Raw genomic sequence first — 22,499 nt, forward strand, 5'->3', positions numbered from 1 at the left:
CACCCACAACAAGCAAGTTCACATTCCTCCTTCTTCTCTGACTTCTTTAGGAGGTTCTCACATCAAAAATCCTCAGCTGTTTAGACTCCAGGTTAGCTCTGACCTGGGAATGGTCTTCTGTTTTAAGTTTGCAGCTAGATTTCTATAAGAAAAGCTGTGGAGAAGAGTACTAAAAAACAAATCACAGTTTTTTCCAGGAGAGAATGGGATGAGATGGAATAATTCAGCACTTTTGGGTCATGGTTCTTCATAAGAAATATCATTACAGAGTATCCATAGTGCATCTTTGTGGTCTGCTTATTGTATTACTATGTTTTCCAATGCACCTGTAGGCCAGCCAAGGAATAATGGAGGGAAACTGAACAAGGAGAGATTTAATCTGGAAATAAGGAGAAATTTTCTGACAATGAGAACAGCAACCAGTGGAACAGCTTGCCCTCAGAAGTTGTGGGAACTTCATCACTTGAGACTTTCAAGAAGAGACTGGACTGCCATTTGTTAGAAATGGTGTAGGGTCCCCTGCTTCAGGAGGGGGGCTGGACTAAATGACCTGCAAGGTCCCTCCCAAATCTGTTAATCTGTAATCTGTAATTATATCATGTGAACCCAGAAAATTGGGCCAAGAAACCCATGATTTAGTTGAACTGCATCCAGACACTGCCAGAATGTTAGAATTTAGTTGAGCCAACATTTTTTGCCCTCATTTTGCCTACCTTTTGGCAGGAAAAAGAGAAAACACAGGAGAGGATATGGGCTTGGCAAACTCAAGGATTCAGACAGAAAGTACCCTCAAAAGATGGAGAATGATGGCAATTTCTTGCAAAAACCACAGAGAGAAGCAAAATGTTGTATCAGTAAGGAGGAGGAGGAGGAGGAGGAAGAGGAGGAGGAGTACTGTTCAACTATTTACAAAGTGTACACTACTATTACTGTTCATCTTCTCACCACTCCTTATCACCCATCCCCTCCCACTTGACTGTTTCCTAGTATGATTTGATTGTTGATTGTACCCTATGACAATCAAAGTGTTGTACACGTTATGATTCTTGATTCTTAACGAATGTACCTTTTCTTTAGGTATACTGAGAGTATTTACACCAAGACAAATTCTTTGTGTGTCCAATCACACTTGGCCAATAAAGTATTCTATTCTATTCTATTCTATTCTATTCTATTCTATTCTAAGCTAGATCCAGCCCAAGTTTTTCTAAATTCTGTTTCATGTGAAAGAATCAGAGAAATGACACAGTGAGAAAGTGTGGAAGGAAAGAACTAGCTGGAAGCTATGCATAATAGAGTTATGAACAAAGGCTAGTTTTGAGAGCAGCAGAAGCTTGTAAGCCACTTACAGCTTTTGGTCAGGTTGGAGCAAAAATTACTTAATATTAACGAATGAGCAGAAATTCCACAGGTAGAATATGTTGAAGATTAATAAAAAGTTGAAAAAGACATTTTAAGAAATCCAACTTTTTGCTACTAGCTTCTCCCACTCTTAACTTTTATCAAATGTTTATCTCAATAATATTAATTCACAATAAGCCTTGTCCTAGTGAGTTATTGGAGTAATGAGGATGAAACAGCCTTTTGAGCTGTTTGCCTTCACCTCTCTCTGTAGGAAGAAGTCAGATATTATTTCACACAGAATGAAAAACAGGTAGCTTGCAGTTACAATAGTTACTTCATAATATGCAAAGAAAGGAAAGCAAATCCTGTCTTATTCATTGAAAGTTATTTCTCAATTCAATAATTGCATTTATAAATCACTGAGTCTTAAAAGCATTGATTGGGGAATTCAGAAGAGGAACTGAATACAGGGGTGGGATTCTACCGGTACGGGCTGGTTCTATAGAACCAGTTGTTATGATTCTGCGCAGTTCAGAGAACTGGAAAATTGCTCCACTGGCTGGCCCCATCCCTCCCCACCCAGTCATTCCGTACCTGGCATGCATGCCATCCAACTTGCCTGCGTTGTGGCTTTGCCTGATTTTTTGGTAAGTTGCTATTTTTCCTTTTTCCCCTGACAATCAGCTGTTCTGACTATCAGCTGTGCAGGGATTTAAATTAGCTAGAAAGCAGGAAATTGTTGGATTTCTTGCTTTCTAGTTAATCTAAATCGCTGTTGTACTGCTTTGCCTTCACCCAGGAGGCTTCCCTGAGGCCCAGTCAGGGATGGTATTCAGGGGATGATGGGGGGAGAAGTGGCCTGAGAGCAGAGTTGAATCTTCCTTAGGACTGAAGCTTCTATTTTTCAGTGCAGACTCAGGCAGCAGATTGCAGAAAGGTAGATCTGTGAATGAATCTGAGATTCTATGAGCAACTCAATCTGCCTGCCTGTTTTGCCTGATTTTGGATAAAAGTTGCTCTTTTTTATAAAAAAAATCAATATTTACATAAATATTTACAATATTTAAATACAAGCCATACCCAGCCAGTCATGTGACCACCAAGCCATGCCCAGTCAGCAAGCCAAGCCCATGACCATCAGGCCACACCCACAAATTAGGCCACACCCACAGAACTGGTTGTTAAGGAATTTGAATCCCACTCCTGGCTGAATACCTTTTGGAACATTCTGATCGATACATGTGAAAGGTTACCTCTGCTGGTCTGGCTGGTTTCTTACCATACCCTCTTGATCAGACATTGATGGTGCTTGCATATAGACAGAAATGTTTTTGTCCTTTAATTTGTCAAGAGCTACTGCAAATTCAGCTCCTCTTTGTCTAATTTAGGGATAGGTTGCAAAAATCAAGAGGACCACAAGAGGGTAGGAAATATTTTGTGTTTTCTGTTCTCGTTGCTGCTTTTTATTGGTCCCCTGCATCCTGGCAACCAAGATGATGTTTGAGCCTCAAGATTGTATGTGCTGCATATAGTAGGGGTGAAGTGCTCTTAGGTAAATAATGTAGTTACATTCATAATAAGATTGGGTTTAATGGGAATGAGTTTGTAGTGAAATTGACACTTGTGGAAACCTGTTTAACACTGAGATATAAATATGTTCAACTTCTTTTAAGTATCTATGGTATCATTTCACTTGGATAAATCTCAAGATTTAAAAAATAATAAAGACATGTTTGGGGATATGTATTTAAGATCAAATTGGAAAATAAATAGTGTATTTTAGGGACATTACATGTTTTTCCTAGTTGTTTATAATAATACACAGTTCTCCTGATACGTTGCCTTCAAATATTTGAGATTAACCAATTGCATTACCAAGTCAGTTTAGCCATATGTGTTGTATATAAAGATGATGGGTTATGAAAATCTATTGTATAGCAACATATCCAAAATCCTGATTAGGATATTAACCAAAGTCATAAATTACTAGGAGACCTCAAAATACACCAGAGATTTTCCACCTTTAGTTCTATTACACCAGTCATATCTACACACCAGGCATCCTACATTCATGACTCCTCCTTGAAAAGCAGATGCAACCATGGGTCTGTGGTCTACTGAGTGGCAGTTGTATCCATTCCTTGGTCAGGAATCCCTACTCCCAGTCATTCAAATCTGGATTATCTCATATCTGGATGATACAAAGTGCTCTACACGGGGTTCCCCGTGAAAACCACTTGGAATCTACAGCTGGTCAGGAATGCAGCAGTAAGTTTAGTGATGAATAGACCTTAGTACAGCCATGTAGCACTTCTCTGTGAACTGTGTGGTGCGATACTATACTATATGATACATAATACTGTATATTGTACTGTATTACACTATACTATACTAGTGAGTTTCCAGGTGCAATTGAAGATTCTGGTTATTAACTTCAATGCCTTTCATAGCATAAGGCCTACTTATTTGGTCCTGCCTTTAGCATGAAAGCTGGCTGGGTGACCTTGGGTCAATCACTCTCTCTCAGCCCGACTTACCACACAGGGTTGCTATTGTGAGGAAAATAAGAGGAAAGTGTGTTAGATACGTTTGTCGCCTTGAGTTATTTGTAAAACTAATAAAGGTGGGATAGAAATAAAATAAATATTGTGGGATTGTTGATAGCCAATTATCTCTGTCCATCTGAAGGAAATCTGACAGGAGGGCCTTCTTTGTCATTGCATATACCCTATGGAGTGCTATTTCCTCCAAAATTTGGATGTCCCCAACCATGTATATCTGTCTTTTGTAAGATCTCGAAGACCTGGTTTTTCACTAGATATTGAGTTAGGAGGCTTTGGGAGGGCATCTGGATGGATTGTCTCAATTACTGCATTGCCTCAGGTGTACTTTATTATATTTTGTTATTGTTTTTGGTGTTATTATTGTTTTGATATTACTCTGTCCTGAATCATTTGAGATTATTGTTCTCTGCCTTGAGTCACAATGGGAGTTGTAGAATGCTTATTTGTTAGGCATGAAGTTGGGAAAATTCATCTTTGGATAAGTTGAGAATTGCATCAATCATCAGAAGACAGCTCATATCTATATTCACAGATATGGAGAATAGATACATTCATAAAAATGTGAGCATTCTCATGATTGGATAAATAAAGAATTATATGCCTAGAGAAATAATTTTACATCTGAGGCAGTTTGCAACTACAGGCATACATGGCAATTCTCGATGCAGAAAAATCTGATTCTGAATGTATAAGACATGCAGGCATAAATTTAGTATCCCAAAATTATAATAGAAATAATTTAAGAACTTCATACTATTAAAAAAACTTTTTAAGGTAGCGTTCTGTTTAGGAACCCTTGCATGTTAGTAGAATTCCCAGGTTACAGAGTGTTCCAGCGTGCACTGAACTCTCACAGATTCAAAGTATAGCATGTATGTTTTATTAATATACTTTGACTCACCAATACCAGCTTGTAGCGATTCTTCTTCCCTTAAGTCTGTCTCCATGCCCATGTGCATTGAAGCTAAGTGTCAATTTATCCTCATTCGTGAGATTGTTCTTGTACATGATTGCTTATTCAAGAAGACGTATACAGTCATGCACTTCCATTCTTACCAGGGCATGGACAGAAAATATATATATTAATTATTTCATTCTCTTTTTGTCTGTCTCTAATAGTTCAAAAGAATGCTGAACCGTGAATTATCCCACCTCTCTGAAATGAGCCGTTCTGGAAACCAGGTGTCTGAGTACATTTCCAACACCTTTTTAGGTGAGTGTATGGAAGTGCCACAACCTTACTGCACCTATAATCCATGTACATTCTTTCAAAAAAATAGTATGCAATAGTAGTATCAGTATCTATTCTACATTATTTTCAATCAAATACAATCAGGCAGTTTGCTAAAAAGAAAACATTTTTTTAGGGCTCACAAGTAACTCAGAACAAGATATAAAGAATGTAATCGGCATTAACCTTTCTTTTCATTGCTCAAAGTGATAATAGTTTGACTCTCACAGTTTCATACACTGTACCCCAAGAAAAAAAATCATATCAATAAATATTTTAAATAAGAAATCGCATCGATACCTGGTTTTATAGTAACATAAACCTATATTTTGAGTAAAAGTTCTGGTAATGGTTTTATGAAGATTCAACTTTTTGTTGGATAAACACAATTTTTTTTTTAATCCACTGCAGTTTAAAAATTGTAGTCCAGTTTTTATTAAAGGAAGTCCACCCTTCAAAAGCAGGAATGTAATTATACTCTATAGTTATAAACACTGATGGCAATGCCTATAGTTCTTTAACATTGATAATTTACCTTGAGTATAATAAGAAAAACTTAATTACTAAATCTTATGTCAGAGTGTTTGCAGCCTAACTACTACATTGCTCAAAAAAATAAAGGGAACACTTAAACAATACAATGTAACTCCAAGTCAATCACACTTCTGTGAAATCAAACTATCCACTTAGATAGCAACACTGACAATCAATTTCACATGCTGTTGTGCAAATGGAACAGACAACAGGTAGAAAGCATAGGCAGTTAGCAAGACATCCCCAATAAAGGAGTGGTTCTGCAGGTGGTGACCACAGACCACTTCTCAGTCCCTATGCTTTCTGGATGATGGTTTGGTCACTTTTGAATGCTGGCGGTGCTTTCACTCCAGTGGTAGCATGAGAGAGAGTATACAACCCACAGAAGTGGCTCAGGTAGTGCAGCTCATCCAAGATGGCACATCAATGCTGTGTCTGTCAGCGTAGTGTCCAGAGCATAGAGGCGCTACCAGGAGACAGGCCAGTACATCAGGAGATGTGGAGGAGGCCGTAGGAGGGCAACAACCCAGCATCAGGACCGCTACCTCTGCCTTTGTGCAAGGAGGGACAGAAGGAGCACTACCAGAGCCCTGCAAAATGACCTCCAGCGGGCCACAAATGTGCCTGTGGCTGCTCAAACGGTCAGAAACAGACTCCATGAGGGTGGTATGAGGGCCTGACGTCCACAGGTGGGGGTTGTGCTTACAGCCCAACACCGTGCAGGACGTTTGGCATTTGCCAGAGAACACCAAGATTGGCAAATTTGCCACTGGCGCCCTGTGCTCTTCACAGATGAAAGCAGGTTCACACTGAGCACATGTGACAGTTGTGACAGGGTCTGGAGACGCCGTGGAGAATGTTCTGCTGCCTGCAACATCCTCCAGCATGACCAGTTTGGCAGTGGGTCAGTAATGGTGTGGGGTGGCATTTCTTTAGGGGGCCGCACAGCCCTCCATGTGCTCGCCAGAGGTAGCCTGACTGCCATTAGGTACCAAGATGAGATCCTCAGCCCTCTTGTGAGACCATATGCTGGTGCGGTTGGCCCTGGGTTCCTCCTAATGCAAGACAATGCTAGACTTCATGTGGCTGGAGTGTGTCAGCAGTTCCTGCAAGACGAAGGCATTGATGCTATGGACTGGCCCACCTGTTCCCCAGACCTGAATCCAATTGAGCACATTTGGGACATCATGTCTCGCTCCATCGACCAATGCCACGTTGCACCACAGACTGTCCAGGAGTTGGGGGATGCTTTAGTCCAGGTGTGGGAGGAGATCCCTCAGGAGACCATCCGCCACCTCATCAGGAGTATGCCCAGGCATTGTAGGGAGGTCATACAAGCACGTGGAGGCCGCACACACTACTGAGCCTCATTTTGACTTGTTTTAAGGACATTACATCAAAGTTGGATCAGCCAGTTTTTTTCCACTTTAATTTTGAGTGTAACTCCAAATCCAGACCGCCATGGGTTGCTAAATTTGATTTCCATTGATAATTTTTGTGTGATTTTGTTGTCAGCACATTCAACTATGTAATGAACAAAGTATTTAATAAGAATATTTCATTCGTTCAGATCTAGGGTGTCTTATTTTTGTGTTCCCTTTATTTTTTTGAGCAGTGTATAAACATCTTATATGTTCTTCTACATCTAACAATGAATGGTTCTCTGAAAACCATCTGCCTTTCATTCTGGGCTGTTATTATATTATTTCCTTAGAGTTAAGCCAAAATAGGAGTTTGGTTGCATACACTGTTTCTTTGTGCATATCCCAAAAGTCCTCCATCTCAGAGGTTGCGAGGAACAGTTTGGACAAGGACAAAAATATTCACCGTGGGAGGAATAAGTGATGGTCTCTAGCCCCAGTGCAGTTTGTTTCCTCGTGACTCATCCTATGCAAATGTGCCCGAGGTTGCGTGTTCCAATGCACGTCCCATCGAAAGAAATATCATGAGAACAGAGAACATCTACAGGCAGGTGTGCTTCTATGACGCTTTCCGCAGTATGTGAAGTGCTGTAGACGAGGAGCATCCCAAGTGCTGAGGCAGCACGGTTGCCTTGGCAACAGGAGATTCCCACTCCTCCCTTCACCAGCTTAAACCGAGGGCCAAGAGTTGGCTTTGTTTGCCCTTACTGACGTCATCTTACAGCCAAATCTGATTGGCTGAAGTCATTTAAAAAAAAGAAAGCCCACTGAGGGAAAAACCGAGCAGAGACTAACTGCAAATTGTTACTACAGTAGAGTCTTTCTTCCACTGTTAAAGCATTGTTGGTAAGGGATAGATAGCACCAAGCATATTTATGTGATGAAGCCCAAACAGTCAGAGCTCTTCCACAGCCTCTTCATATACTGATGAACACAGAGATTTTCCTCCATTTTCCAGGAGGAATTAAATTCAAATTCTGCTGCTCAGCTCAGGTTCATTTGCTGTCATAGAATGCCAACTAAGGGGTATTAGGCAAGAAGAAGGATTGTGCTCACAGGTTTCTCCCTCCCCTTTCAACCTGCTCTCCTAACAAACTGCTAAGTAAATGTTTGATAAGATAGCAGAAATACACAGGTGTTTGGGCACTTAACTCTTATACGGTGCTCCCTCCCAAGCACTCTTGTGACAATCATATTATCATTAGTAGAAAATTGAGGGTGTGGCTGAAACTGACCGTGAATTCTGGAGAAAGGGTGTAGGCATAATGTAAAAGTTAGAATCAGAAAGTGATGGTAGTTTCTTTGTGGCCTCTGAAATGTTCAGTTTCCAACTCTTATTTGGTACATAATTATGTCCAGGAATTCAGGTTCCTGGATTTCACAGTTAAATCATGCCATGATTTTTCCATTCAGAGACAAACAAGAAATCTGGAAGAGGTTTTCTCCGAAGTAAGCTCCATTCAGATTAGTGGGACTTACTGTCATATAAATGAGCATAAGGATGCTGCCTGTAGCTTCATTCTTGAACATATTTACTTGAGAGCAAATCTTTACATGATTTATTCTGCAAGTAAACCTAACAAGGAATAGAATTAGCTTGTCAGGCAGTTTTATCTTCTTATACACAGATCATAGTATGCACAAATCTAAACAGGTTGTTCTCTTCCAGTCTCTGTAAATGTGTGTAAACATTTTGTTTACCTAAAAATGAAATAAGTACCTCATTTGTGTGCTAAACCATATATGATTACATTAGTATTTGCAGAATCAGAGGCCTTGTCATGTATGTCTCCCCTAAGAGCTGCAGACTTCCTGAATCAGGCAGAATAGCTAAGAACTTCAGTCATCTGAAACAAACTCCTGGGTTCTTCCTGTCCACTGCATTCTCCAGAAAGCAGGCCGCCCATTGACGTCAGCGGATACAAATACCCAGCCCTAAGCAAATGTTGATGCAAACTGCCATTTCAATGGAGGCCTTGTGTGAGAGCTGGAACATGGGCTGAAAACGGAGGCCAAGTATCGGTTGAGCAGGGGCCAGAATTCACCCTCCCTCCTCCTCCTGAGCAGCTGTGGCATGGTCTGCTAATGTCATGTGATGAGGCAGTGCCAGGCCACAACGGTGCAAAAGAGGTGAAAAAGAGATAGTGAAATCCCATTACTGAGCTTAGCTGGTTGACTTCACACACGCACACGCACACGCATACCCCTCGCCCCATGAGAGATCTTCCCAATACAGAATTGTTGTGGAGAGAGGAGTTTTCAGATAATGAGCAGATGGGGAGGACCCATACCAGTTTAACTTGCTTGGTCCCTTGCAATGGGGCTTTGGAACTGTTCCTTTGTTGGCAGAAGAAATTGTGTTTAGTAGGCCAGCCTGGGAACTGCCTGAGTACTTGGATTTCATTCCTGGCTGTGATACCAAAGCAGAACCGAGTGATTGGTAGGAAATGGCCAGAGTGACTGGTTGTTTGTGGCTGAGAGCTAGAAGGAGAGCTTGTTGGTTGAGGTGAAGAAAGGAAAGGAGTCAGAACTCCTAAATTTATTCCCAACTTTTTATTCCAAATTTGCCTCAGCCATAAAGGTACACATGCACAGATGCTCATTTGCCTCAGACTCATGAGGTGTCCTGAGATGATAGAATTCCACATTACTGAGGCAGCCTATTCTTCCAGATTCTCAAGCTCCCAGGCAAACCCTTGAATCTGCTTGATCATTTGTGAAACAGGTGAGATTGCAGATGTACTTGAGCTGTGTTGTTGCCATAGGAAAGCTAGTTCTTCCTATAAGTCACCTTCCAGAGTCTGACCACCATCTTAGTCTATGCAAAGGACGTCCCCCTGTATTTACCAAACATGGTAGAACTCTGGCTCCACAGTTATCCAAAGCCTTTTCAGGTGAACTTGGGGCAGGATGGGAATATTAGGGACTCTGTTGGGGGCAGAATTTGAAAGAGTTCGGCTTCATGGCAGTTGACTTGAATATTCTCTGTTGTCACAATCCTTCTTCCTAGTAACTCAGAACCCAGCACTCTAGAATGGTACCACAGCTTATGCCCTGCTTCCTCCCGGGGCCTGTTGCCCGCCCCTTCCACTCTGCCATGAGGCCCCCCTGCCGCTGCTTCTCCCGCAGGTACCATTGGGGCATATCTCTGCCATGTCATGATGCGACTCCCTCCCAGTTCCCTGTCACACTGCGCCCTCCCCATTTTCTGCCTCCCCTAGGCTCCCCTAGTGTGCGCCACCTCCCCCTTGGCAGGCTATCTCCTCCCCCTGCTCCATACTCCCAGTGGGTGCCACCCACACGTGACTTCTTGCCCTTGGAGACAGTCCTAGAAGAAGGTGGGGGAACAAGGCCTTCCACTCCTGAGGGTGAGTCTTCCCCCAAACTGCTCTACTTTGTACTTTGAGGCTTCCATTCTAGAAACCTAAACTGAACAGTTTTCCTTCCATCTTCATAAACCTTCAGTATCTACACGGGATGGATAGTAGACTTAAAAAGAAATGATTTTGCCATCTATCTTCAGGGTTGCGATGGAGAATGAGCAGGATTGTTTTCACCACTACTTTGGCCTAATGTCCAGCATTATATTTCTCCTTTTCTTTCTCTGAAGGAGTAATAGCAGCTATTCATTTGTCTGGGAAAAGTAAAAGACTACAGTCAGGGATTGTTTGACTGGTTTGTTTATTAGATAGGGGGTTGTGCTGTGTCATTTCAATTCTGAGCACATTTTGGTTACATCTTTAATTACATGTATATAAATAGAAGTCTTCTAGAAGATGGAATGCATGTTGATATAAGAAAAAGTGGCATTGTTGAGAACACGTTAAAAAAAACATAAGAACTGAAAAATATCACTTCTCCTTTTATGCTATTGCTAATAATAACCATTTTATTAAAGTAGTTAAAGATAAATAAAAATAGTTGTTTAACTGCCCAGTTTATTGGTATTGTCCAGGAGGTAGTTAAAAGACACACAAAAAACATGGGTATGGTCTTCTTGTCTTTTTTTGGGTACTGCAAAATTGGAACAGCAGCCAGAGCTCATGATGAGGCAGAACTAAATACCTGAATTATAAAAAACTGGAGTCTGCATATGCCTTGAAGCACAGTCATATCCTCAGGCTATTCTACTTTTAAAATAAGGGGGAGGGGGAAATGTATGAGGGCAACAAAGGGGGTGGGAGGGATCTAAAAAGACAAAGTAGGACAATTATACCTCCCAGGACTCCATATTAGTATTAAAATGTTTTTAGGATGGTATCCAACCCTACTTCCAATATTCCTGCAGTATCCTGATTTACTTATGGGAAGTTTAAGCTACCAGGAATTAGGTTAAAATTCCTTTTGCTCCAGAAATTTTGAGCTTTCATTCTTGGCATCGTTGAGACAGTGATGAAATTCCATCAGGGAAGCAATGTCATTTGGACGATGGATGGATGGGAGATAAAATATCTGTGTCACAAATCCTGATACTTGGTCCATATGCTACTTCTCAGATGAGGTAGTGCTCTTCCAGTTTTTTTGCTGTTGTCATTTCTCTCTCTGATGCAGTCTCTTTTCATCCACAGACAAGCAGAACGATGTGGAGATCCCATCCCCAACACAGAAAGACCGGGAGAAGAAGAAGCGGCAGCAACCCATGTGCCAGATCAGTGGGGTCAAGAAACTCATGCACAGTTCCAGCCTGACCAATTCCAGCATTCCCCGCTTTGGGGTGAAAACAGACCAAGAAGAGCTGCTCAGTAAGGTGAGCATTTAGCAAGATGGAAAAAAGCAGGGAAGGAAGGGAGTGAAGGAAGACTGTGCCCATTTTTGCAAAGGATGATTTGGAAATTGTGGCTCACACTTTTAACAGTCTCTAGACTCTGAGAAAAGTGTCATCCTTAATACATTTTATTTAGGTTGATTTCCAGAGGCAACTTCTGCCTTTGATGGGATACAAAAGTATTTTCATCTCAGATTGTTTTTGTCTTTGAGGCAGCATTTCCCCTCAAACAGGATATTTAACTGGTATTACAGAGTTACTTCCTCATAATTTTAGCACATTTGACAAAAAGATTTAACTATCACTGAGTTAGTCTATTCCTATTCTATTTGGACTGAAGCTTTTTGCATATTTCTCCAACACAAGAAGATATTTGTTTTTATTTATTTATTTTGTGGACTGTCCTAACAAATTACCTGAGCTAGTTTACAACAAAGGAACAAAAATAAAGAACCATGACTGCAGAAAAATAAATAATACAAACACTTGCGTGCAGAAAAACAAAAACAGAATTAAGTGCTCGTAGCCAATAAAGTGGATGTTTGATAACACGTAAACAGTTTAAGTTTTTGCTAAAGAAGGTGCCATTTATTTATTTAAAACATTTATATAGTTGAATGTCTATGGAGATTCTCAGTCATCCAGGCCATGGTTGTCCCAAAGGTATTTTTTCAAGAGGCAACTGAACTTTCTTGTTTTTCTTTGAAGAGATTTAGCTTCCAAGAAGCATCTTTAGTTTTGACTGGATGGTGGGGATTTATATTCCTTGCAGACAGCTGGTCATTTGCATTTTACTACAGGAACCAGTTGCACTTCAGTTTCAGATGCAGATAACACAGACTCAACCCTAACAGCCTGCACCTGCGTTCAAGAGTGAAGGGACACAGGGCAGAAAATATCCTGCAGAAAGCACAGCTCCACAACAACATACCTGGAGCTACTGTTGGCATACAGCTTTGGTTCTAGCAGTATGAGGTTATATTCCTTGTTTCAGTCTTATCTTAGCCATGAAAGAGAGCTCCATGAACTGAGCCATGAACTGGAGATAGATGATGATATAACCCTCTCTCTCTTGTGAGAGCTGACAGCCCTGTCTCAACAGAGATGGGGATGGGGAATACTCATCAACTATCTCAAGTCTACAACACAGTCCTTTTAGAAATTCCAAGAAAGCTCAACACCCATTTGCCTGACTCAGGTAACCCTGAGGACACAGATAAACCTCCAAGTAGCCTCAAATACTCTCTAAAAGAAAGCAAATGACCAGCTGTCTGCAAGAAATCCTTCCATTCCCCACCATCCAGTCAGAGCCAAAGAAGCTTTTTGGATAAGAAGTGAAATGTCTTCAAATAAAAACAAGAAAGTCCATTTGTCTCTTGAAAAAGCACCTTTGGGACATTTATATAGCTGCATATCTTCTAGCCTACTCTGGGCAGTTCCAATCAAAGAGCCCCTTTGGGAAGCATATCCCATAGCAGAGGAGCTTTCAAGAGAATGCCAGCCATTTCATCCAATTTCCATGAATCTCACAGACAAGGGACTATCAGGTGACTTCCTTGAGATATTTGGGCCAGACAGATACAGTTGACTTTAGTAAGGTGGTGCCTGATAAATCCCAGGGCTTGATTGGGATCCATCAGCATAATACTCACTTGTTATCCTGAAATGATTGTAAAAGACCAGTTCAGAAATAACTTGGCTTCTTCCGGTTTGAGCTTCTTCGGCGACACACCGAAACCTTGTCTCTCCGAGGCTTCGGCTGGTTTCGGGGCTAAGCCACTCCGTAGAGGTGGTGAAGAGTGGGGAGACTGCCTGCAGGGTTGAGGAGAGCCGCATCTCTCCTCCCCAGCTGGCCATTACTCCCTTTCCCGAAGGCAGTTGTAGCGGTGGTCAGAAATGGCCACCACAAAGAAGATCTCAACCAGAAAAGAATGTGCAGGAGGAAGATAAGAAGAGAAAGTTTTGGCTGACCTGGTCAAACAGCAAAAGCAACAAATAAGGTACCCTGGAATTTAAACTTAACAACATTGTTCCCAAAGAAGATTTTGAAGCTGCGAAGGAGAGAGAGAAGGGAACAGATTACGTTTTTTTCTTCTCTTCCTTATACTGACAGCTAAGAGACTTAAGGAAGAAATTGAAAAAAAATCCACTTTGACATTAATAGGCATCTAAGCTGAAAATAAAAGTCAAAGGGATAATAAAGATTTCTGGACATTTAAAAGTTTTTAAAAGCAGGAAAGGAGAAAAAAAAAGAATAAAAGGGCAGGATCTGGAAAAATGGAGGAAACTGCCTGGAATTAAGGAATGGAACTGTAATTAAAAGGCACTTATAGTGCAATTTTAACAAGATTCCTCAAAGATACATTTTAATGGAAACTTGATAACAAAATAATAGAACCCCAGGAAGAGAAAGTGGAAAATAGAAGCAAGTAGAAAGAAGCCTTGGATTATTTGGATTATTTGGTGATTTTTGGTTTTTGCATCTAGATGTCTAAAATTAACCGGGTGGTTGTTTAAAAGTTTTTAAAATGGTATCACTCTTAGAAGAACTGAAAATGGAACTTTAAAAATGGAAAGAAGATGCACAAGAAGGGAGAAGTTCTTTTGGCTTCGTGTTTCAATTCTTAGAAATGGAGATCTGGAACTATCTGGAACTATGAGAAGCAACAAGAAACGCTTGCAGAACAAGAAGATTGGGACAAAGAAGAAGCCATCTTTAATGATCAAATAATTTTAAGTGGGGGAAAAAAAAGAAAAGGGGGGAAAGAGAGTGAAACGTTTAAGACTAGAAAAAACAAGCAAAAAGAAGAACAATTTGAAAGATAAGTATAATATTAGAAAGCAACAGAAGAGGGGATTACAGATGAGAGAAGTAGAGACGAGGGGGTAAAAGGGGGAGGGAGAAGAAGCGGGGGAAGAAGGCAAGGAAAAGAAGTTGTAAAAAACAGAAACAAGAAATGGAGAAACAGAGAAAAGATATAAGGATTGTAACCACAAGCTTGTTTAGAGATAATGGGTGAAAATTTAATTGCAAAAGGGATTCTGCAAAGGTACAAAAGATAGCATTGTTATATTACAAATAGAAATAATTTTAGAAAATATGATGATGGATAAAATGTTTACTGTAATGTAGTGGGATGTTTGTTAATAAATAAATGAATTAAAATGATTGAGAGAATTAAAAGGGAACATTTTTAATTATTAGTAATGATTTATAAAAATTAAGTGAGAAATATGGAAAAAAAAGAATTAACTATGGAAAGTTTATAAGTGTTCCCAAGGAAGTATGATATTTAATTGAATAGAAACGTTAAAGATGTTAAGATTTTAATGCATATTAATGATAGAATTGAATTGGAATGGAATGTGTGTTTTATTTACATATATATATATATTTTCTTTTGAAGAATATAGTCTCTATTGTAAGAATGTACCAAGCAGAACTCGATTTGAAGTTATGTATTATATTGAATGCTATAATCTTAAAGGTATACATTGAAGCTTAAATAAGAGTTTGAATGGATAAAATTAAAGGATATAAAGGTGTCATACTCTAATTGGTAACTACAGGGAAAAATTTGCTTAATAAGAAAAGATAATGTGAAATTGAAACAGGACAGACAAAAGTATAAATATAATGATTTGATTTGAATTGAGATGAGATGAGATAATTAAAACAAAGTTGAGAAAATTAAAAGAGGGGAAAAACTATGTAGAAAATATAAAATGGTAATAAGATATGGAATAGAATATAAAAATGAGCATGAAACTGAGTTTTGTGTCTGTATGAAGAAGTGATAACCTGGGACTATGCTATTTTCAAAAAAGATGTTTTATTTGTATTTTGTTTTTGTGAAAACCCCAAAAAATTTTCAAAAAGAAAGAAAGAAATAACTTGGCTTAATAAATCATAATTCATTAAACAAGTAACAATCCCTTCCATTCTTGTCTTTGTTCTTTCAGTCCCAGTCAGTTCGCTGTAACTGCTAGTGACATCCAAAACTGCGAATATTATCAGAATTCTAAACCAAGTGCAGGGTGAGCAAAAGAGTATAGGCTTGAAACTTGCAATCCAGAAATATTATGCATGAACAAGAGAAGCACTTCTTTCCAGAAATTTGGAGTCTTTATAAATTATTTCACCGATTTCTACTAAATGTCCTCTTTAAAAAACTGATCAATACTGTCAAGTGGCAAGTCAATAGGGTTATTAGGCTGCTAGCTTCTAGTCTTAGGTAAACTAATTTGGAATGGTGTAGAATCTCCTGCCGTGGGCAGCGAGTTGGACTGGAAGACCTCCAAGGTCCTTCCATCCCTATTATTCTATGCTCTAATTATATTTTCATATTCCTATAGATATTGTTGATATCTAATTAGTTATATAATTAGATAATACCTATTTAGATTCACACCAATTATTTTTGCAATATTAAATACAAAAATAAAGATAGACTGCCACATAGCAATCAGTTTTATTCAAATAAATTGCATTTTATGAATTGAATCAACAATTTTGAATTAATCTTGTTCTTTTCTCTGTATTTCCATGATGTATTAGTCTTCATTTTCTTATTTTACTCTGTTGTACTACAAAATTATACCTTATTTCTTGTAGGCTACATCATATTGATATCCAGTGACCACACCCAAATAACCAAATCTTGTATTATTGAGAAAAAAAATGTGAAAAAGCATTTTAATTTGAATGAAACTACTTTGTTCCTTTTTCTGTACAAATGAGTAATTAAACCAGGAAATGTTTGTTTTGGTTTCTCATGTTCTTCAAATCAAGAAACTGATTGATACTCTCTAAGCAAACCAAAATATGAAGCTATAATTTATTTTTAGCTTAATGGTTTGACTTGTTCAGAAAAAATCTATATTTTTGAATGTATGCATTATTTGTATTCTGGAATATATCTGAAATGTTTTAAACTGCAGATTTAGCTTTCCATCTTTCACAAAAAAGGAGATGAAACAATTGTTCACTCATATCTCATTTTATTAAGCTGAGAACTGATTGCTCAAATGTAATCCAGGAATAAGCAAGACAGAATTGTTAATTCTTTGAATAATGTCCATCTGGCGCAGAACAGACGTGTGCTACAATTATAAAGAATAAATATTTCTTTAGAAAGTATTTGCTGTTAAGTGGTAATGCACTACTACATAATCAAAGGTTATCGGGAAATTGTGATAGCTGACAGTATTATGTAATCTAGGTGGAGTTTTTTTGTTTGCTTCAAAAAAGATTCTTGTTTTGCTTTTGAGCCAAGGGAATATTTTAGAAAATTGTGGTGGAACTGGATTATTTATTATTGTTTTATCTCAGCATTCGAGATGAATGAAAATAAATAACATTGCCTAGTTTTATGTCCAGACATTTAGGCTGAACTTAATGGTCTCAGAGTATTCACAGTAGATGACATTCTTAAATGCTACGGACTTTCCCATTGGGTTTTCTTGGTCCTATGCTTGAAGAATGGCCTTTGGGTTCCAAATCCGAAATGACATTTCAGATTCTAGTGGCATAGCAAAAAAAATATATAGTAGTTTTGATTTCTTCATCTGCCATTCCCTCTGCCCTCCTGAATCTTTATCTTGATATCCATTGTGCCAAAAATTCACTGACTTCTTCCCCTGTGGCTCCCTCTAGGAACTGGAATATCTAAACAAGTGGGGCCTTAACATTTTCCGGGTTGCTGACTATTCCAACAATCGGTCGCTCAGCTGCATCATGTATACAATATTCCAGGTGAGGTTTGCAGAGGCCGCTACTCTCTCCGCTACTAGCCATGGATATGGGCCACACATCTCAGTCACATGTCTGGTTTGGTCCAGTGGTACTATTCAGAATAGACATGAGAATGCTATACAGTCTTATCAGTTTGAAGCCTGATGTTTTTTAAAGACCTTTTTTAAATTCACTCTCTAAATTATTTCAACGAAATATTGAGCTGGATACAGAAATAAGTAAAAAAGCAACAGGTACAACAATAGAAATAAGACTGATTTATTATGTGGGCAATTTTAATAGAAGAAAGAAGGAATTTTCTGTCTTGACATGCGGGTCAACTGTAGCTTCTGAAATCTATCGCCTTGTATTCTGAGATGTGGGGCTTCCAGGTTCTTTCCCTACAGTCTATAGGAAGAATGTAGTCAGAAGTGTAACCGGTACTGCTTGTCCTCTCTGTAGAGAGAAAGTGCCTTCAAAAACAATCCATTTATGATTAATCGTTCAACCAGATGATACCAAAACTATCATCATTCCAGCCAGCATAGCCAAAGTACTGAAAAATCGGTGGCCACATGTTTGGGGAGTTTTATCTAAATATTTTTTTTTTTTTCATGAATCTGCAAAAGTGCTAACTTTGCACTAATCTCCCAAAGCAATAGGTGGCTGGAGGTTAGGATTAGAGTTAGGAGAGACAGCAGGACTATTTTTGCTTTTATTCATGTACAGCACCTTATATAATGGGGGGGGGAGCGGGGGGATCTGAATACTCACAAAATAATAATGATGCCCGGGAAGCGAGTCTGCTGAATCCCATGTGGTTTCAAAGCATGGAAAGGATGGATCTACATTCATGGTGGTGGTAGAGGTAGTTCTTGTTCATTGCTTCCAGGTATAATTAGGAGCTTGAGCATATCGTACATTTCTCCTTTGCCATTTGTTTGCCAGCCATAATTGGGGAGGGCAAAGATTTTTCAGGAGCCGGTGTCCACAGAAGAAGCTGTGAACTGTCTCTTTACTATTTCAACCCCTGATTTCCTTTTTTCCCCTTTCCCCATAGGAGAGAGACTTGGTGAAAACTTTTAAGATCCCTGTGGACACATTAGTCACTTATATCATGACACTAGAAGACCACTACCATGCTGATGTGGCCTACCACAACAGTCTCCATGCTGCTGATGTCACTCAATCCACGCATGTCCTCCTCTCTACACCCGCCTTGGATGTAAGTCATGATCGGTGGCAGTATATGAGTAGGAAATGTGGGGATCCAGCACCGCCTTTGCTTCATCCTCTCTGAGGGGCTGGTTCCCAGAGTCCCCAAAGATGGGGAGTTTCTGTACTTTTCCCTGTTTCATTTGGAAAAGAGTGGGAGGCAGATTAACTTACAATTGACTGATTGTTATGACTTGTATCAATAGCACTCAGACTTATATACTGCTTCACAGTGCTTTACAGCCCTCTCAAAGCAGTTTATGTGTTATAATATCACTAATTCTGGGTATTATGCTTCCATTATAAAATTTTATTATGCCTGTCAAACTCTGAATCTTGCTGTACTTTTATAAATGCTTGCTATTGCTTTGAGCGGTAGTAGATCATCATCCAGGGCAGCAACACACATACTTTGGGGATCCAAATTCTAAGCCCAGTTAATTCCTTTTTATTTGCTGGCAGCAGTTCTTCCATGAAATAGGGCAGAGGCACCAGGCGTTCACTCCCTTTCTCCTTTACAGGCTGTCTTCACTGACCTGGAGATTTTGGCTGCAATCTTCGCTGCTGCCATTCATGATGTGGACCATCCTGGTGTCTCCAACCAATTTCTGATCAACACCAGTGAGTGAAGGCCACACTGAACATAAGTGCGGGGGGGGTGGCCAGGAGAGGTGGGTGCATGTAGGCACATGGCCAGGATATATGTGCCTTGCATACAAGGCAATAGAAAGGGAATTGCAACATGTCTTCCTTTCCTCCACATAATTGAATATTGTCTTCTTCAAGTTAATACTCTCTGGATAGGCTGGACATACCTTGTAAGACAACATGTACACAAAGGAGCAATTACAGAGAAAATTCTGCCCTATTTTGGTGAAGATCTTTTGGGCTCTTTCTATCAATTAACTGACTGATCTTAATGCTGTCTTGTGTTCATGTTAAACTGTTGACCTGAGAGAATAGCCTCTCCCAGGGATCCTGAAAAGATTCAGTGTGAAGCAGCGTGGTCTTTCAAAAAGCCTGGTCTCAAGCCTTACAGCTATGTACATTGTCAGCAGGGACTCTCCATTGTGCTCAGAAACATAAACCAGTGGCCAGTAGACTTGTAAGGCAACAAGAGAGTTGCATGCATATTGTAACAGGCCTTGTGTCAGGTTCCAAGTAATGCAATCATCATAAAATGAACTCAGAGGCTAGTTGTCTAGCCATAATATGCTGAACAGTATTCTGGACTAGATATCTTAACTATTTATCACAAATACCCTACAGTATATTAGCACAGTTATAAACAGGATATAACTAAGGCATCTGGTACTGTAACCAAATATGATATTTCCAATAATTGGTGAAAATCACATATTAGCTTTTGCAGTGCACTTCTGATCATCACTGAAAAACGAGGCATCCAAATTCTACATTGAGTCCAGTTTTAAATTTCTATTTCTTTTGGTTTCTCTTCTGTACCTTGATCTCAACCTGGATTGAGATTCTGTTGGCCCTTATCCAGCTAAAAAAATCTAATGTCTTTGCACTTCTAGCTTGTAGATAATTGTCCTGTGGAATTTCCCTCTTTTAGCTTCAGACTCAAAGAAACATCAGACACAAAAAATGTCAAGTGGGTTCCATGCCTGGAAAAGTCAGTCAAGAAAACAGACAAGTTAACTCTTAAGAGGAATTAGTCCATGTATTAATTCTCATACTACTTTTCTAGCTTAAATGCTTAAGTTCTATGTAGTTGGAGGTCTGTGTTAATGAGAAGTATCAGATGGAAGGAAACCATTTGAGAATATAATAGAATCCATCTTTCTTTATCACCAGGTCTTCTTGTCCTACTACCCAAGCTCAAGCTTGCTTTTGCTCAGTACTTTCCCAAAGTGCCAATGAACGAGTGTTGTAGACAGTTTAATGTCAAATAAACTCAGTTTAGAACTTTAACAGATAACAAATTAACAGAGTTGGAAGGGACTTTGTAGATCATCTAGTTCCACCACCCAAGCAGGAAACCCTACACCATTTCTGACAGAAATGGCAGTCCAGTCTCTTCTTAAAGCTTCCAGTGATGAAGCTCCCTTTTGGGTACTCTAAAGCACAGAACTGTGTATAAATAGAATAAAACATCAAATGGTAAAACTGGTAAAACCTCTTTTGTCAAATCAGAATATAAATACCTAAGTCATCTGTATACCTCACTGCAGAAGGACTTTTTCATTGTGTTACAGATGAAAGAAGTACTAATATTTGGGAGTGAGGAAGAGCACACAGTGCCAGCAGTGAGGTTGGGAAGGAAAAGAAAAGTCTATGATTTTCCTAGTCTGTTGAACTGAAACAAGAAACTACCCTAAAATGACAGAAAAACAGAAATTGCTTAAGCTTTATGAAGAACGTCAGAAATCAAAGACGCTGCTGTTTTCCCATCCAACAGTTTCCCAGCTAGAATAACTGGACAAAATTGTTTTGTTCTGATATCTTTGGTAGAGGTAGTGCTTAATTAGGATTTGTCTGATCTTTGAGTTATTCAGATGTGTTTCATCAAGCCATAACAGAGTGCAAAGGATAGACAGAAAACATGAAAGGGCCTTGAGAGAAGTGTATAAATATATGTATGTAAGAGAGAGGGGAGAGAAAGATCAGCTACTGAACGTAAGAATTCTATGAGTTAAAGTTATAGCAAATGTGGAATGCACTAGAATGGGGGGAAATGGTTCTGTAAAGGATGTTCCATTTTGTCAGGCCTCTGGATTCCAAAGAGGTAGTGATTTTTCATGGAATGTTCTTCTTTTTGCTTGCTTTTTATTTATTCTTCCTTCCATTCAATTATATCCATTTTCAAAGACTTCCCTGCAGTTTTCTTGGTAATGTATTTTAGAAATAGTTTGTCATTGCCTCCCACCTACAGCTGAAAATGACTGGCTCAAGATTATCCAGCCGACTTTGTGCTTAAGGTGGGAGGAGAACTCATGGTCTCCTGGTTTTTAGCCTCATGCCTTAATGATTTTAGTGATATTAAACAGGCTCTCAGATACCTTTTTGATTAGACGGACAGATTATTGGATGTGTTCCATCTGCTGCTTGAAACATCATTGGCCATACTTCCGTGAGCAAATAAAACCCTCCTATTCTCCATAACCCTCTCGTTGTCTGTGTCCCTCCCTTGCAGATTCAGAGCTAGCATTGATGTATAATGATGAGTCTGTTCTGGAGAACCATCACCTAGCTGTGGGTTTCAAGCTGCTGCAGGAAGAGAACTGTGACATCTTCCAGAACCTGAGCAAGCGACAGCGGCAGACCTTGCGCAAGATGGTCATTGACATGGTGAGCTTGGGATGAAGGTGGGACTGGTTCTTGTGGAAAAACTCGTTTCTTATTTCCTGCAGCGTTTCCAATTAGAAGTCCCATCCTCCTTTACTGGGAGAAACCTAATGCTTCTTGGAAGAGTCTGGATGATACCTTATATGGAAGAAACATATTTCTGGCAGACCATATGTAACATGGGAAACGGATGGTTTTGTCTTGGAGGAAAATAATTGTGTTCCCTGAAATTCCTGTGCTTCTCCCTGCACGCATTTCTGCTGCTTCAGAGGTCCAAAAATTAACACAGGAAAGATTAAGAAAGTATACAAAGCCAAATCTCAGTCAGAGGAAAGGAGGCTACCCTGGAAAAGGCTAAGTTAAACTAGTTGTTTTCTTACCA

General features: G+C 39.5%; 1 protein-coding gene across 4 annotated transcripts in view; it reads left to right on the forward strand.

The window, feature by feature from the left end:
• PDE4A (phosphodiesterase 4A) overlaps positions 1-22,499 on the forward strand; it is a 511,809-nt gene that overhangs the window by 480,566 nt on the left and 8,744 nt on the right. For all 4 annotated transcript variants that reach the window (XM_087925849.1, XM_026711304.2, XM_026711305.2 and 1 more), the window contains 6 exons: positions 5,028-5,121; positions 11,663-11,841; positions 17,516-17,614; positions 18,654-18,818; positions 19,330-19,429; positions 21,966-22,120. In XM_087925849.1, coding sequence (XP_087781975.1) covers positions 5,028-5,121; positions 11,663-11,841; positions 17,516-17,614; positions 18,654-18,818; positions 19,330-19,429; positions 21,966-22,120 — 792 coding nt within the window. The remainder of the gene's footprint in view (positions 1-5,027; positions 5,122-11,662; positions 11,842-17,515; positions 17,615-18,653; positions 18,819-19,329; positions 19,430-21,965; positions 22,121-22,499) is intronic.

Source organism: Pseudonaja textilis, chromosome 2 (genome assembly GCF_049901715.1).
Source record: "Pseudonaja textilis isolate UNSWEBS1 chromosome 2, rPseTex1.2, whole genome shotgun sequence".
NCBI lineage: Eukaryota > Metazoa > Chordata > Lepidosauria > Squamata > Elapidae > Pseudonaja > Pseudonaja textilis.